Raw genomic sequence first — 11995 nt, forward strand, 5'->3', positions numbered from 1 at the left:
GTTTAAAAATGGACCAAGCGATCATCATACCGAGCCCGATTTTGGTGGTGCAAATCATGATGGGAGTGAATAGAAATAAGGGCCCAACTACGGTGAGCATGGTAGCCTTTGCCGCGGTAACCCCCTCCGAAGCGTAGTTCGGGGAAGCAACACAGTGATCTTTTCGTGTTCTCCGGATTGGCATCCAAGTGCGTGCCCGGCTCCTACGGCGACGTTCGCACGTGTCTAAAATAATAGGAGGGGGTGCGTGTTTCTCTGATGTCCGCGTAACAAACCCAACGTACCCTAAAACGAGCACTGGCGGTGATGGTGATTGTAATCGAGAGCATCCAGGACGCCGGCCAGGTGAACCACGGTAGCGATGACAACCAAGACGTGAAAAATCTGGTGTGAGGCGCCGTAAATGTCGAATGTCCCCGGCCTGAGGCTCTCTGGGAATCTTGTCTGCGAAATCCGCCATAGTCGCGTCAGCGGACTGGGTTCGGACTCTTCGTTCTGCCTTACCCGCGGGGCTGTCGGAGATCCCTAGGACTGCGAGATCCGCCTGACGCAACGGGGGTAGCTAGGTGGTGTAGAGGAGTGAACGTGAGGATTAACCTACAGCATACACGATGGCTCCGGTCGAGAACAGAGCTCCTTCCACTAGGTAGTATACTAAGCCAGATTGCTTCGCCATTTGCGAGAAGCCGAACATGCTGATACCATGGGCGATGGGGGCCAGGCCTGAAAGTCCCGTGCAGACGAACGTCAGCAAGCGCAAGATGCGCCACCGAGGACCCTGAAACGTGGGTGCCAGTACGATCACGATGGATACCGCCGCCAGGGTCCCGATCTGCAACTCTCACATCCGGTTTGGTTAGCTCAACACAACGACCGCAATACGTCCCAGTGGAATTTGCGCTAATATACCGGAGGCTCATCTCTCCGCTTGTTGTTTTTCGGCGGCCTGATACCTAGGGGGTTATCCAAGAGAGAGAAGAAAACAGGCAGAAAAAGGGAAAAGGGGCGCAGATGACTTGCCATAGACCAATAAATGTTCCTCTCTAGCGTCTCGCACCAGAAGCCGACATAAATTCCCGAGACGAATGAGCCTAGGATTAGGAGGAGGATGCCGACGAAGTCTAGACGTAGCCACAGTGTCTCGACTTTGCGCGAGTGGCACAGGAGAGTGTGATAGGCGCTCGAGACGCCGAGGCAGGCGGTCGCGGCGAATAGCAGGGCTACGACGACGCCGGCGTCGCCGCCACGATAGCGGAGGTGCGCGCTCACATAAATCACGCCGGCGAGGAGAAGCGCTGCCGCCGGGACCAGATGCGTGTATATGTTCATCGTCTCATTGTGTACGTACGTCCAGCTTCGGAAGCAGGCCCGCGCCGACTGCAACACGGGCCGGTAGCCCCCCCGGATATACGAATTGTCCTGGTACCATCCCGGGATCTCGTCGAACGAGAGGAGGGGGTGATGGTGGTGCTGGTCCTGGCATATCTCGCGCCGAGTGTTCCTCGTCGAAATCTCGGTGCCTCTACAGCCGAATTGACGCTTCTCGTCGGGTGCTGTTTCTCCTACTTGGACGGCAAACTCGCCCGTAGCAGTGGGATCACGGGACACATTCTCGTGCACGGATACGGAATGGCGCTCATCTTTATTGTCTTCCTTCATTCTCCCTCTCCCTAGCCCCCTTTCTGCGTTCTCACGTGGTACATCCGAATTCCGGCGTAGATAGGGTGGGGTCAGCCAGTTTTGGCCGGTCGCTCGGAATCTGCCTGGGCGTGTGACAGAGCCAGCAGTGAGGGCATTCAGAAAGGGAACGAGAAGAACAAGTGGCGATGAACAAGCTGCTTAGGACCGGGAGAGAATTGGGAACATCAAAATGCCTCAGCCGCCAACTATTATACGAGGGGATACTTGTCAATTGCAATTGCAGCGCATGACATCATGCGAGTCCCTTTTTGTTCAGGTGGGTTTGTAATAATGCCTGTAAGCTCCGGTGCCCTCGGGTGCATATGGAACCGAGACTGGAATTGCGTACGTTGCTAATGGCGCCGGCATCCATGGACGGATGCATGACAGCCGGGGGTAGCGAATATCGGCTTGAGCCCGACCGCTCTGAACTGTGTGTCGAGCACTAGATTCTCACGAGCTCCTAGCGTGTGAACGGGGACGAGACCAATTTCGTTTGCGCAGCTTCCGTCTCCAACGATAGATGGCGGAAAAAAAAAAGGACAAAGAAAAGACCAACATGAGGATGAATCTGGGCAGAAAACCTCATGATTGGCTGACCTCGGGGGTCAATAACGGCGACGAATGGTAAGCATCGTGAGCGCACGGTGGTCTCACCCGCTGATGGGAGTCAAAGGCTGGCACGCATTTGGTGAAGCGGCTGGTTAGCCAATTTTCGTGGGCCTGCGCCGCCTGGGGGCCCGGGTCGTAACGAAGGAGGAAGACGAGCGGCCAGAATGCCTCAGCGCCTGGCCTACCTGGGCCGCGCGGCCGTAAATAAGAATGACTGCGACCGCCGTCACGCGCGCTGGGCAGTCCTGGGAAAGCGTCTACTCCGCGAGCGTCCCTGTCGATATTTAACCCAAAACCAGAGTCGGAGCCATTGGCATCGGTCGCGAACGGAGAGAAAGCGGGCGCAATGATGCTGCAGCTCGCCTGATCATCAGTCATTATGACTATCCGATGATGGGCGAACAGCCTGGGCTTGTCCCGCGAACTCTCTTAGGGTGGCCGAAACTGTATGCCGATTGCAGAGAGACAACCGTCCTGACCTGTCCACACCACAGCATTCCCCGGGCTAAATTCGCACGTACCTGGACGAGATATCGCGGATGGAGCTGTGCATAGGTTGTTCGTCCGCGAAGCCACCGCATGCCCTCATCTAGATCACCCAAACCCCTCTACCCTGGACGATCGAGCCATGCGGCTTGACGACTACTACCAGCCAGGCGCGGGCACGGCTTCGAGATGCGGCGGGAGTGTACCATCCAGACCTTAAGGCCAGATCGTCGGTATGACGAACTCTGACATAGTGTTTCAGGATGCCGTTCCCCAATCGAGATGCGATCGGTCTCAATGCGGCGTGTCCTCAGGCGGCCTCGGATCCCATGCCGGCAGCAGCGAACCTAGAAAGAGAAATGCCCGTACCGCACCGAGTGGCTCCCGTCGTGGGCGAGCTGAGATTTCAACTCAGAAGGCCGACATGGCTGATGTGCTGGCTGTGTGTCAATCAGGAAAGCGTAGTGGTGATGCCGCGCAGTCGAGAATGTTGGCGGATGATGCGTGACGTGGACATCGTAATTGCGAATAGCCCCAACCCCGCAGAGATAGGCGTCGTGGGTTCGGTAGTCCTATGGATGGGACGGCAGGCGAGCAAGAAGAAAATGACCAGGAGGGAGAGAGCTGGCTTTGTAGACTGGGGTAGACGCGAGGATGGGAGGGGAGGCGGAGGGCGAGCCCCGCGAGCTGCGTGGCAGTTATCCCCCCCCCCCCTTACTCCCTCGCTCGCTCAGCACACGCAAAAAAGGAAGCCCGGGGAGAAAGTGCGCATGGAATCGGGGCGGAATTCGTCTCGAGATTGAGTCATAGTTGCTGGACAACAATCCAAGCAAGTTGATATAACATGGTATATTACATCTCTACCCGCTGGAAAGAGTACCGGAGCATTCCCGTAACCTGGGGTTGTTGTTGTTATGATATAGGATGTCACAAACCACAGTCCCAGGACGCGACTCGCGGGAAACGCGACCGCCGCTGCGCACGATGCTGCTAACGATCGGATCTGCGGATCCAATCTCCCCAAGAACTTTTCTCAGAATTGCTCAACGCTACCGCCTGATGTAGAGACAGATTCTACGATCTCACGGGCGACAAGAAAACAGAACAAAAATAGAGGGCGCGTTGCGGCGGTGGTGGTGCAAAAATTGCGGATGGCTTCATTCGTGTGAAGGGATGCGAGTGCGTCAGGAGAGAGGCTGGGGGCTATATTCCAGACCCGAAAGGGGGGGAACTTGCTGGAGAGACGCAAGGACGCCGATGGGCTACAATTTCACCTTGAATGACGGCGGGAGAATTCGGGAATCGCATGAAATCGAGATCGGGGCGAAATGCACGGGAGAGGGGTCGATATCGCAAATGCGACTGAGGGGGTCCCGAGAGCAGCGGGCTAGAAAAACCAGACGAGAAACTCACGACACGACAAGGGGAAAGGGTATAACATCTGCCAACAATAGACGAATCACTTGTTTCTCCCCCTCACCGACGACTAACCTAAACCGTAGCTGTCACCTAGTATAGAAAGCAGAAAATGACTCAATCGAGATCGCCTGATGAGGAAAAAAAGGCGTGGGAGGCGAGATTTGAGAAAGCGAGAGAAGGGGAGGACGGGAGCGAGGAGGAGGAGGAGGAGGAGGAGGGGGGGGGGGGGGAGGTTTGTTGGGTTGCGTGTGTGTGTGAGAGAGAGGGAGAGGGTGGATGTGGAGAGCGTCGAGAGGTATGGAGAGGCGCATGATTTGATTGAGGTGAATGGGAAGTTTACGCAGCGGCACAAATAAATAAATAAAATAAAAACAATAAAATGGAATAAAAGAGAGTATTTTAAATGCCCAGGTGGGAATCAAGCTGCAGTCGAGCTTCGGCCAATCAGAAAATTGGGCGAGAACCGATCCAGCCGTAGTGAGCTGGGGAAGCATTTCTGCGCCTCGGGAGAGGTCCAGATCAGCAGGAATCACGGCGGGCGCGACACCTGACTGGCCCCGTCGGCCGCTGCGCAGCTGGTTAGCGGAGGGGAGCCAGCTCCGAAGGGCGGTCTAGTCCGGATCGGGAAGTAATCTGAGCGTTTCAGTCAGACAATGCCACCCGACCGGGGTGCCTATACCAATATTTAATTCTCGAGGCGTTGGCAGTTCCGTCGCGTGCGAAGCTGCCATGCCCTTCGCTGCGCACACATCCACCACGCAATCTTGAGCCGGGCGGTCGCGGTGCGGTGGGTGGTTCCGTCGAAGAATGCCGTCCACTGGCGCTGTCCTTTCTAGCTTCTCTAGCTTCCCTGCACATTTCACACATTTTACAGAGACACGGGTGCGTATAGCATAGGTATATATACAGAGAGAGGCAGGCAGTATAGACAAGTCCCGGATTTTCGCGAGCATATATATATATACACACACACATATCTGAACAGACATGGGGGGGTTGGTGGCTTGGGAAGGGGGGAATGCTGGAGCTAGAGCCTGGAATTTCAGTTTCGTTGTTTTTAGGGTAAGAGAGTTTGAATTGGCTGTCAAAACGGGAAGCAAATATTGGAGGGGGAGGGGAAGTCGGGAAGGGGAAAAAAAAAAAGGAAAAATGGGATGGAAAGGAAGAGAGGGGGGGATTAAAAAAAGAGAGAGAGAGAGAGAGAGACGAGAGACAGAGACAGAGAGTGAGTGAGAGTGAGAGAGAGACAGAAACTGTGCGCACGTACCAAATTTCTGCGGCAGGTGATTGTACCAGATCATTACCATCTGGCTCCCTAGCCCTGCCCAGCCCATGCACCCAGGCCCCCAGGTCCAGTCGGGTTTACTGATTGTGCACAACCCCCCGCTTAATATATAAACAAGCTCGCTCCTCTTGCCGTCATACTCCGACCGATGCCCTCCTCCCTCCCCTTCCTCCCCCGACCGACTCTATACTCTCTTCGCATCGTAGCCATACTCTCCGCACTCCTCCCTCTCCGTCTCTCAAGCCTTTCCTCCCGCTAAGCAGCTCCATCAAATTCACCACGCCGTCCAGGCCGCCTTTCCGCCCGTCCCACTACCCCGTCGCCCAACAATAACCAGCCGAAATGGGTCCCAAGAAGGCAGAGGGCACCACCTCCTCTTCCTCCAAGTCCAAGAGCACTCACGCTACCTACCAGGTGTGTACCGCTATGCCTCGACCGGCCTTTTTCCTGCGAGTTGTCGAGGACTAACGCGTTGCAGGACATGATTACCGATGCTATTGTTCATGTACTTCCACCCATTCCTTTGCTTCCGGCGCATTGCGTTGTCCCGCTTGACTGGCTCGTGGGTTGGGCTGCATGCATACCTGTTATTGACCACCTACGCTGCACCACCCTCCCAAGCCATACGGGCCCGGCCTCTTCTCATTGATCCAAGTGCGCTTGCTGACGTGTCTCTTTTTTCAATTATAGCTCAAGGAGCGGAACGGTTCTAGGTATTTATTCCATCTCTTATTCATGCCCCCCCCTTACCTGGTTGTCCTTATTGTCACCGTTCCTGGACACACAAGCGTACTAACATTTGCCCCAGCCGCCAACAGCTCAAGAAGTACGTGAGGGCCAACAACACCATTAATGTTGTGGACAAGATGTTCGACTCTTTGTTCAACAAGGCCTTGAAGGCCGGTGTCGAGAAGGGTATCTTTGAGCAGCCTAAGGGTATGTCGCGTCGCTGTCCCGGGGGTCGCTGCCTGTCGCATTGTCCTGTAGAGTTGTGTGTTGACCAAAGCGTAGGACCTTCCGGCGGCACCAAGCTGTCCAAGAAGTCCAAGCCTGCTGCTGCTAAGCCTGTGGCCAAGAAGGAGAAGGAGAGCGAGAAGGAGCCCGCTAAGAAGGCGGCCCCTAAGAAAGATGCCACGAAGAAGGCCGCCGCGCCCAAGAAGGCAGCTGCTCCCAAGAAGGAGGCCGGCGAGAAGAAGCCCGCCGTGAAGAAGGCTGCCGCCCCTAAGAAAGCAGCCACCACCGCCGCCGCCACCAAGAAGACCGCTGCTGCCAAGAAGGACGTAAGTTCTACCACGTTGCCGCTGCCGTCCACCGCATCACCTAACGCTCTGGCTAGGCGCCCGCTTCGGAGGACAAGCCGGCGACTCTGACCAAGACGAAGTCTGGCCGGGTCGCTAAGACGGCGGCGAAGCCGGCAGTAAAGAAGGCGCCCGCAGCGAAGAAGGCCTCGGCTCCCAAGAAGGAGAAGACTCCAAAGAAGGAAGCCAAGGCCGAGGCTGCGGCGTAGGGCCCTCCTCTCCTAGCTTGTCGTTTCGGTCGCATGTTCGGGATGGGCGGTCTACTGGCGTTTTACGGAAATGGGTACAAAGAGCTGCGCGTACGGGTCGCGCGCGGCGGGTTCAGCCATGCTTTTTGTGCGTCGGGGGGGGGGGCGCGGGTAGGGATATCTGGCTGAGGGGCGGAAATGGTCTCCAAGTGTTTCTGCGAGTGCGTCAAGCATACCCCTCCGCGATTGTCGGCTGCTCTGTGCATACATACTGTACGGCCCGCGCGGAAAGTGATGGTTGTTTCGATTGGATTGCACATATTCCCAGTCGTGGTATCTGTTAATTTGGAAGGGCTCGGAGCTGACGACGTGATGAGTACACTTGTAATTATACCAAATGACCAAGGGATTCTTACATTGTTCCAAACCGGTTTCGCCGCCTTGCGTGTCGCGACGATGAGACCCTCGGATTCCTAGGGGGGAGGCAGTTGACGCGTCGGTTCGTTATTGGCTTTGTTTACCTGCGCCGGGGATTGGGGGGGGGAGAGGGGGAAGGCGTTGAGGATCATACCGGCGGGGGGAACCTTGGCGTCGTCGATGTTGAGTCATCACGTGATGACGATGTCACGTCCAGGTGGGCTGATGCCTGGCTGAGTTCTGGCCTAATTGCTGTCTCCGGGCAGCCGGTGGGGGCCGAACCTATGTCGCCTCTCTGTTCCTGCGCAGGTGGTCAGGCCCCACCCTGCTCATCCCATGCCAGTGGCCTATCTGCGGAGGCGTCTGCCGGGTGAGACACTTCTCATATGGCCGGTCTTGTAACAATAAGCATATATATATGTACCTATGTAGGTAATGTATTTATGTAGGCATGTAATTATGTGCGTGGAAGCAGACCCAGACCTGCGGTCAGTAGGTGTGAATTGCGTGCTGACGACCGCCTCTCTCCTAAGAGGCAAAGCGCAGAGCCGTGCCTAGGCTAATCCCTGGTAGGGCAAGTTAGGAATCGCGTTCGCTGTCTGGCCGGGCTCTCGCTCATCGGGCGGGAATATCACGCAGGCGACGGAAAGAGAGGGCAGAGGGCGGCCCTCTTTATCGTGCCTATCATCAACTCGCCGCCGCTTACTAGCCCTCGACAAGTAAGGTTGCCTGCCATTCTAGGGCACCTCTACGCCTGGCAACGTAAAACATCACAAGTCAACGTTAGACCTAGGCGCCTTGCTCCGGAACTGCGATGCTGGGCTCTGTTCACGATCGAGGCTCATTCGCAAATGCTGTGCCCAGATGTAGGTATGTGTGCGTGTGTGTGCACCTTGCTACTAGGTATTACGAAGACGATCTGAGCCTTTCAGGGGCCGGAGGCGAGAGAGGCTGAAGAATTGGTGTGTTTAGGACATGGCTGGTAGGTACACGTCCTACGTTGCCTGTCCACAATGCGCGACTCTCTATCCTCTCCAACTAGCCAATTAGCTTCGCGGACGGGATCGTGCCGACAACTCCTCGCACACTCGACCGTTGCACGCTCTCTAATGCCTCCTCCTACGCATGGCATAGGCATACCTATATTCACTCACGTTCGGAGAGCAAGCGCGTATACGATCTATACCTACGATCTAGGGTACCTAGAGGCAGGTGGGTACCTGAATGATAGAATATACCTACTCATATGTAGGTATTTGCATGTTATCACTGCATATCGGTAGAGGGAGGGGACATGTAGATGGGATTCTATCGCTTCTTACCACGCACAGGCGTGTTCTGTATGTACCTAGGTAGGTACGGCGAAGGTCCTGAAGGTCGGCAGCATGTAGGTCTGTACCGCATGTGGTAGCTGATTGGTGTGATGTGCATACACATGTATCTATGTTATGCGCGCCCGCACCCATCCCCTCGCCGGCCCAGCGAGACATGCCTCTCCGCCTACATAGAGGGAATACCTAACATCTGCTCCGTGGGTCCACGTGTTATCCCACTCCGCCAATACCGCAACGGCTCTCCGGTGCGACGAGACGGGAGGTCCTATACTGCGAACGAAGGCGCCTTTAGGTACATGATGTGGCTAAGAGAGGTACCTACCTTAGGTATGTTAGGTACCTAAGATAGTACGACTATGTTAGATATTAGGTAGGTACAGGCAGCCGAGTACCGACCTCTGCAGCAACGTACACGTAGGCCAGAGAGGACGAGAATCCGCCGTAGTCGTCTCCCATTCCTTTCCCTCGCCTTTATATATAAGCTTACAGGTACCAAACAAAGCCGGCAGCCTCGCGGGAAGAGTGGGAGGTTCCCCCCCCCCCGGGTACCTGAATGTAGGGAGGTTCCTGTGCCTAGGCTGAGGTACCTAGGAAAAAGGCTGTGGGGGGGTAACCAGGTTCCGTGGCTTCCGCGTTCCCTCTGCGGGCCTCCCCGTGCCGGCCTCCAGCACCTAAAAGACCCAAAGGGGGTGGGGAAACGGGCTCGCTCCCCTCTCTCTCTCTTATCGGTCCCTCGTCCTCTGGCCTGTACGTGCATAATCTGGCATAACCCAGCGGCCCTCGCGCCCGCTCGTCGCTATCGGATTTGTGCACCGTCCCGATAGGCATCTACCGAGACTCCCGAGCCCGCAACAATCGAGGCGCAGGCTGACTGACGGATTCCTGTCCAGTACAACATCTGTGCCGTGCAACGACCAACTCCCGCCCGCGCATTTCCTACTGCCGTATGTCGTAGCGCCGCGTAGAGGGGGATCTACGCCTACACGATACCGCAATCCCCAGTGCCGCCGCCGCCGACCGCACCGACCTCGCCTGCCGCGCTCATTCGTTCCCTATCATGGCTATCGTCACCTAGCCTCTCATCGCCTGCTTGCACCGTCCGCCTCCCATTGTTCCCCGAATGACCCGCCGCCATGGCTTCTCACTCAGACCAATCCTTCAACTCCAACAATCCGTTCCGCCGAAAGTCCGCCAGTCCCTCCAATGGCGCCATCAGCCCCCCGCCCGCCCTCGCCCCGGCCTTCGACCGGTCTCTCGATTCGACCCCGCGAGCGCCCTTTGCTGCTCTGAAAACCGCCCTCTCCCAGCTGGAGACGCGTGAAGCCGAGACCGAGGCAGGGCAGAGGCCGGGGGCAGACCAGGAGGCCGCGCCGGCAGAGCTGAAGCCCAAGAAGGTCGTGAAGAGGGTCCGCGTCCAGTCACCGCCTCCTTCCTCGCCCGAGGATGCTGTCCCGGCGACCCGCTTCCGGCCGGGCAGCAGGTACTCGGACGAAGACGAAGACGACGATGACGATGACGATGACGACAACGACGACGACGCGGAGACTAGCGACTCGGAGGATTACGAGCGGCACATTCGCGGGCCGTTCAACACGACCATCGCTGATGACCAGGATGAGGATAGCTATGAGCACGCCCGGACGAGACCGCCGGCAAACCCCTTTTCGAAGACCCTTCACGATATGGAGCAGACCGAGCGAGGACAAGGTGCCGGCGCACCTGCGGCTAGCGCGGCAGCGAGGGGGAATCTCGACGTGGATTCCTTCAAGAGATTACTCTTAACCGGTTATGCCAACATCCCAGGCCCGCCGCCTGCGTCGGCATCGCCAGGGCTAGGCGTGAGCTCTAGGACCTCAACCACCCCGCAACATGCTCTTCACGACGGCGCGAGCAATACAGACGCTAGTTCCGTGTCGCGTCAATCCATCTTCGACGCCATAGCCCAAGAAACGCCTCGAACCTCGCACGAAACCTCCGAACCCGAAGAGCCCGAGGAACGACGAAGCATCCTATCTACATCTCCTCTCTCCCTTCCCGCCGTCCCGTCCAGCTCCTCTTCCTCTGCCAGGAAGAAGCCGCCGCCGCCTAGTTCCCGACATGGAAAGCTCATAAAGATCGAATTAGGCGCAGACACAGACCGCCGCACCGCGACACACCTGGCGTCTTCAGCGTTTGCCGATACCTCTATTTCCACCATCGCACCTCCTCGCACGTCTAGCTCCCACTCCGTCACCGCGTCACCGCCCCAATCCTTTCCCACTGATGTAAATAAACCGCTCCCGCAGACCCCCTTCCGCCCCACGGTAGAAGAGGCGGTGGACTCCCCCTTCGACCGTGAGGCTATAGGAAAAGTGCCGGAGCCCTTCGCCAACGTACAGACTAACCCTCGGCCCCCGACACCGCCGTTTACTACTCGGAGCCGCTCCGAGTCGGAGAGTAGTATGCAACCTCGCAAGCCTGCCGCGCCTCCGCCGCGTCGACACGGCAGGAGTGATAGCAGAACGCCTTCTCTAAAGAACGTGAATGTGGACGACGATGCTCCCCCGAGGTCGTCCTTGGAATCAGACCGTTCGAGGACGGATAGCATACGTACAAATAACAACAACTTCAACATACCCGCCCCGCCACCCCCTCGTCGACCCCAGCACTCCAGGCAGCGAAGCTCCCAGGCGACCCTCGGTCAAGGAAGTCTCGCTTCAGCGCCCGTAATAAACGCGGCCGCGGGCGAGAGCGAGCGTTTGCCGATAGGATCGAAACCAGGCTTCGTAAATGATTATGGACAGACGGAGGGCTCGGGAGGGTTGGCGACAGTCACCACGGGCAAAGACGGAACACCGAAATTGTCGCCGCCGCCGCCGCCGCCGACTAGGCAGGCTAGCACGAGGCGGCCGGGGAGCGTGAGGAGCATGGATCTCGGCAATGGGCTCGGCATAGCGAAGAGGGTGAGCAAGGAGAAAGAAGGAGGATTCGCCCCGCCGCCGCCGCCGCCGCCGCCTCCGAGGCAGAGGGGGGGTAGCCGCACGAGCGTAGAAGTCACAGCCGCCGGTGCAGTGGAGGGCGCAAGAAGCGTAAACGACGATGCCCGACGGGCCGAGGAAGAGACCACCGCCCCTAGTACTCGGGGTCACGGCAAGCAGGGGGCGGAAATCCTGGCGGACCTCGACGCGCTGCAAAGGGAGGTCGACGCCTTGATGGGTAGATATGGGAAAGCCAGCGGGAACTGAAAAAGAGTTCAAAATTTATATTCTCTTTTTTTTCTTCTCCTTTTCTCACCTC

At 57.2% G+C, this 11995-nt stretch overlaps 3 protein-coding genes across 3 annotated transcripts; 2 read left to right on the top strand and 1 right to left on the bottom strand.

Annotated features, from left to right (window-relative positions):
- Positions 1-211: 211 nt before the first annotated feature.
- Positions 212-2057, bottom strand: GGS23DRAFT_514703 (mPR-like GPCR protein). The gene is made up of 3 exons (XM_051514589.1): positions 1021-2057; positions 602-832; positions 212-444 (listed from the first exon to the last, which is right to left on the bottom strand). The coding sequence occupies exons 1-3, from the start codon at positions 1657-1659 to the stop codon at positions 286-288; spliced, it is 1029 nt and encodes a 342-aa protein (XP_051372508.1). The 5' UTR covers positions 1660-2057; the 3' UTR covers positions 212-285.
- Positions 2058-5585: 3528 nt separating this feature from the next.
- On the top strand, positions 5586-7379 carry GGS23DRAFT_565453 (uncharacterized protein). The gene is made up of 6 exons (XM_051516213.1): positions 5586-5896; positions 5961-5987; positions 6173-6195; positions 6291-6418; positions 6494-6762; positions 6819-7379. Exons 1-6 carry the CDS (start codon positions 5825-5827, stop codon positions 6987-6989), a joined length of 690 nt encoding a protein of 229 aa, XP_051372509.1. The 5' UTR covers positions 5586-5824; the 3' UTR covers positions 6990-7379.
- Positions 7380-9127: 1748 nt separating this feature from the next.
- GGS23DRAFT_565462 (uncharacterized protein) lies at positions 9128-11941 on the top strand (the record flags this gene model as incomplete). The annotated part of the gene is made up of 1 exon (XM_051516214.1): positions 9128-11941. A coding segment is annotated over exon 1 (1897 nt), but the record flags the coding sequence as incomplete, so codon positions are not given.
- Positions 11942-11995: the final 54 nt, after the last annotated feature.

The sequence above is a fragment of the Durotheca rogersii genome, assembly GCF_024521655.1.
Source record: "Durotheca rogersii strain YMJ 92031201 chromosome Unknown GGS23scaffold_8, whole genome shotgun sequence".
Classification (NCBI taxonomy): Eukaryota; Fungi; Ascomycota; class Sordariomycetes; order Xylariales; family Xylariaceae; genus Durotheca; species Durotheca rogersii.

What these genes read in the sequence shown, in the direction of transcription:
- GGS23DRAFT_565453 (XM_051516213.1), top strand. Translation starts at nt 5,825, where the DNA reads ATGGGTCCCAAGAAGGCAGAGGGCACCACCTCCTCTTCCTCCAAGTCC. An exon ending in AAGGAGCGGAACGGTTCTAG is followed by an intron (nt 6,196 to 6,290) that starts GTATTTATTCCA and finishes CATTTGCCCCAG; the next exon opens with CCGCCAACAGCTCAAGAAGT. An exon ending in TATCTTTGAGCAGCCTAAGG is followed by an intron (nt 6,419 to 6,493) that starts GTATGTCGCGTC and finishes ACCAAAGCGTAG; the next exon opens with GACCTTCCGGCGGCACCAAG.
- GGS23DRAFT_514703 (XM_051514589.1), bottom strand. Translation starts at nt 1,659, where the DNA reads ATGAAGGAAGACAATAAAGATGAGCGCCATTCCGTATCCGTGCACGAG. An exon ending in GGAACATTTATTGGTCTATG is followed by an intron (nt 833 to 1,020) that starts GCAAGTCATCTG and finishes TGAGAGTTGCAG; the next exon opens with ATCGGGACCCTGGCGGCGGT. An exon ending in CCGGAGCCATCGTGTATGCT is followed by an intron (nt 445 to 601) that starts GTAGGTTAATCC and finishes CGGATTTCGCAG; the next exon opens with ACAAGATTCCCAGAGAGCCT.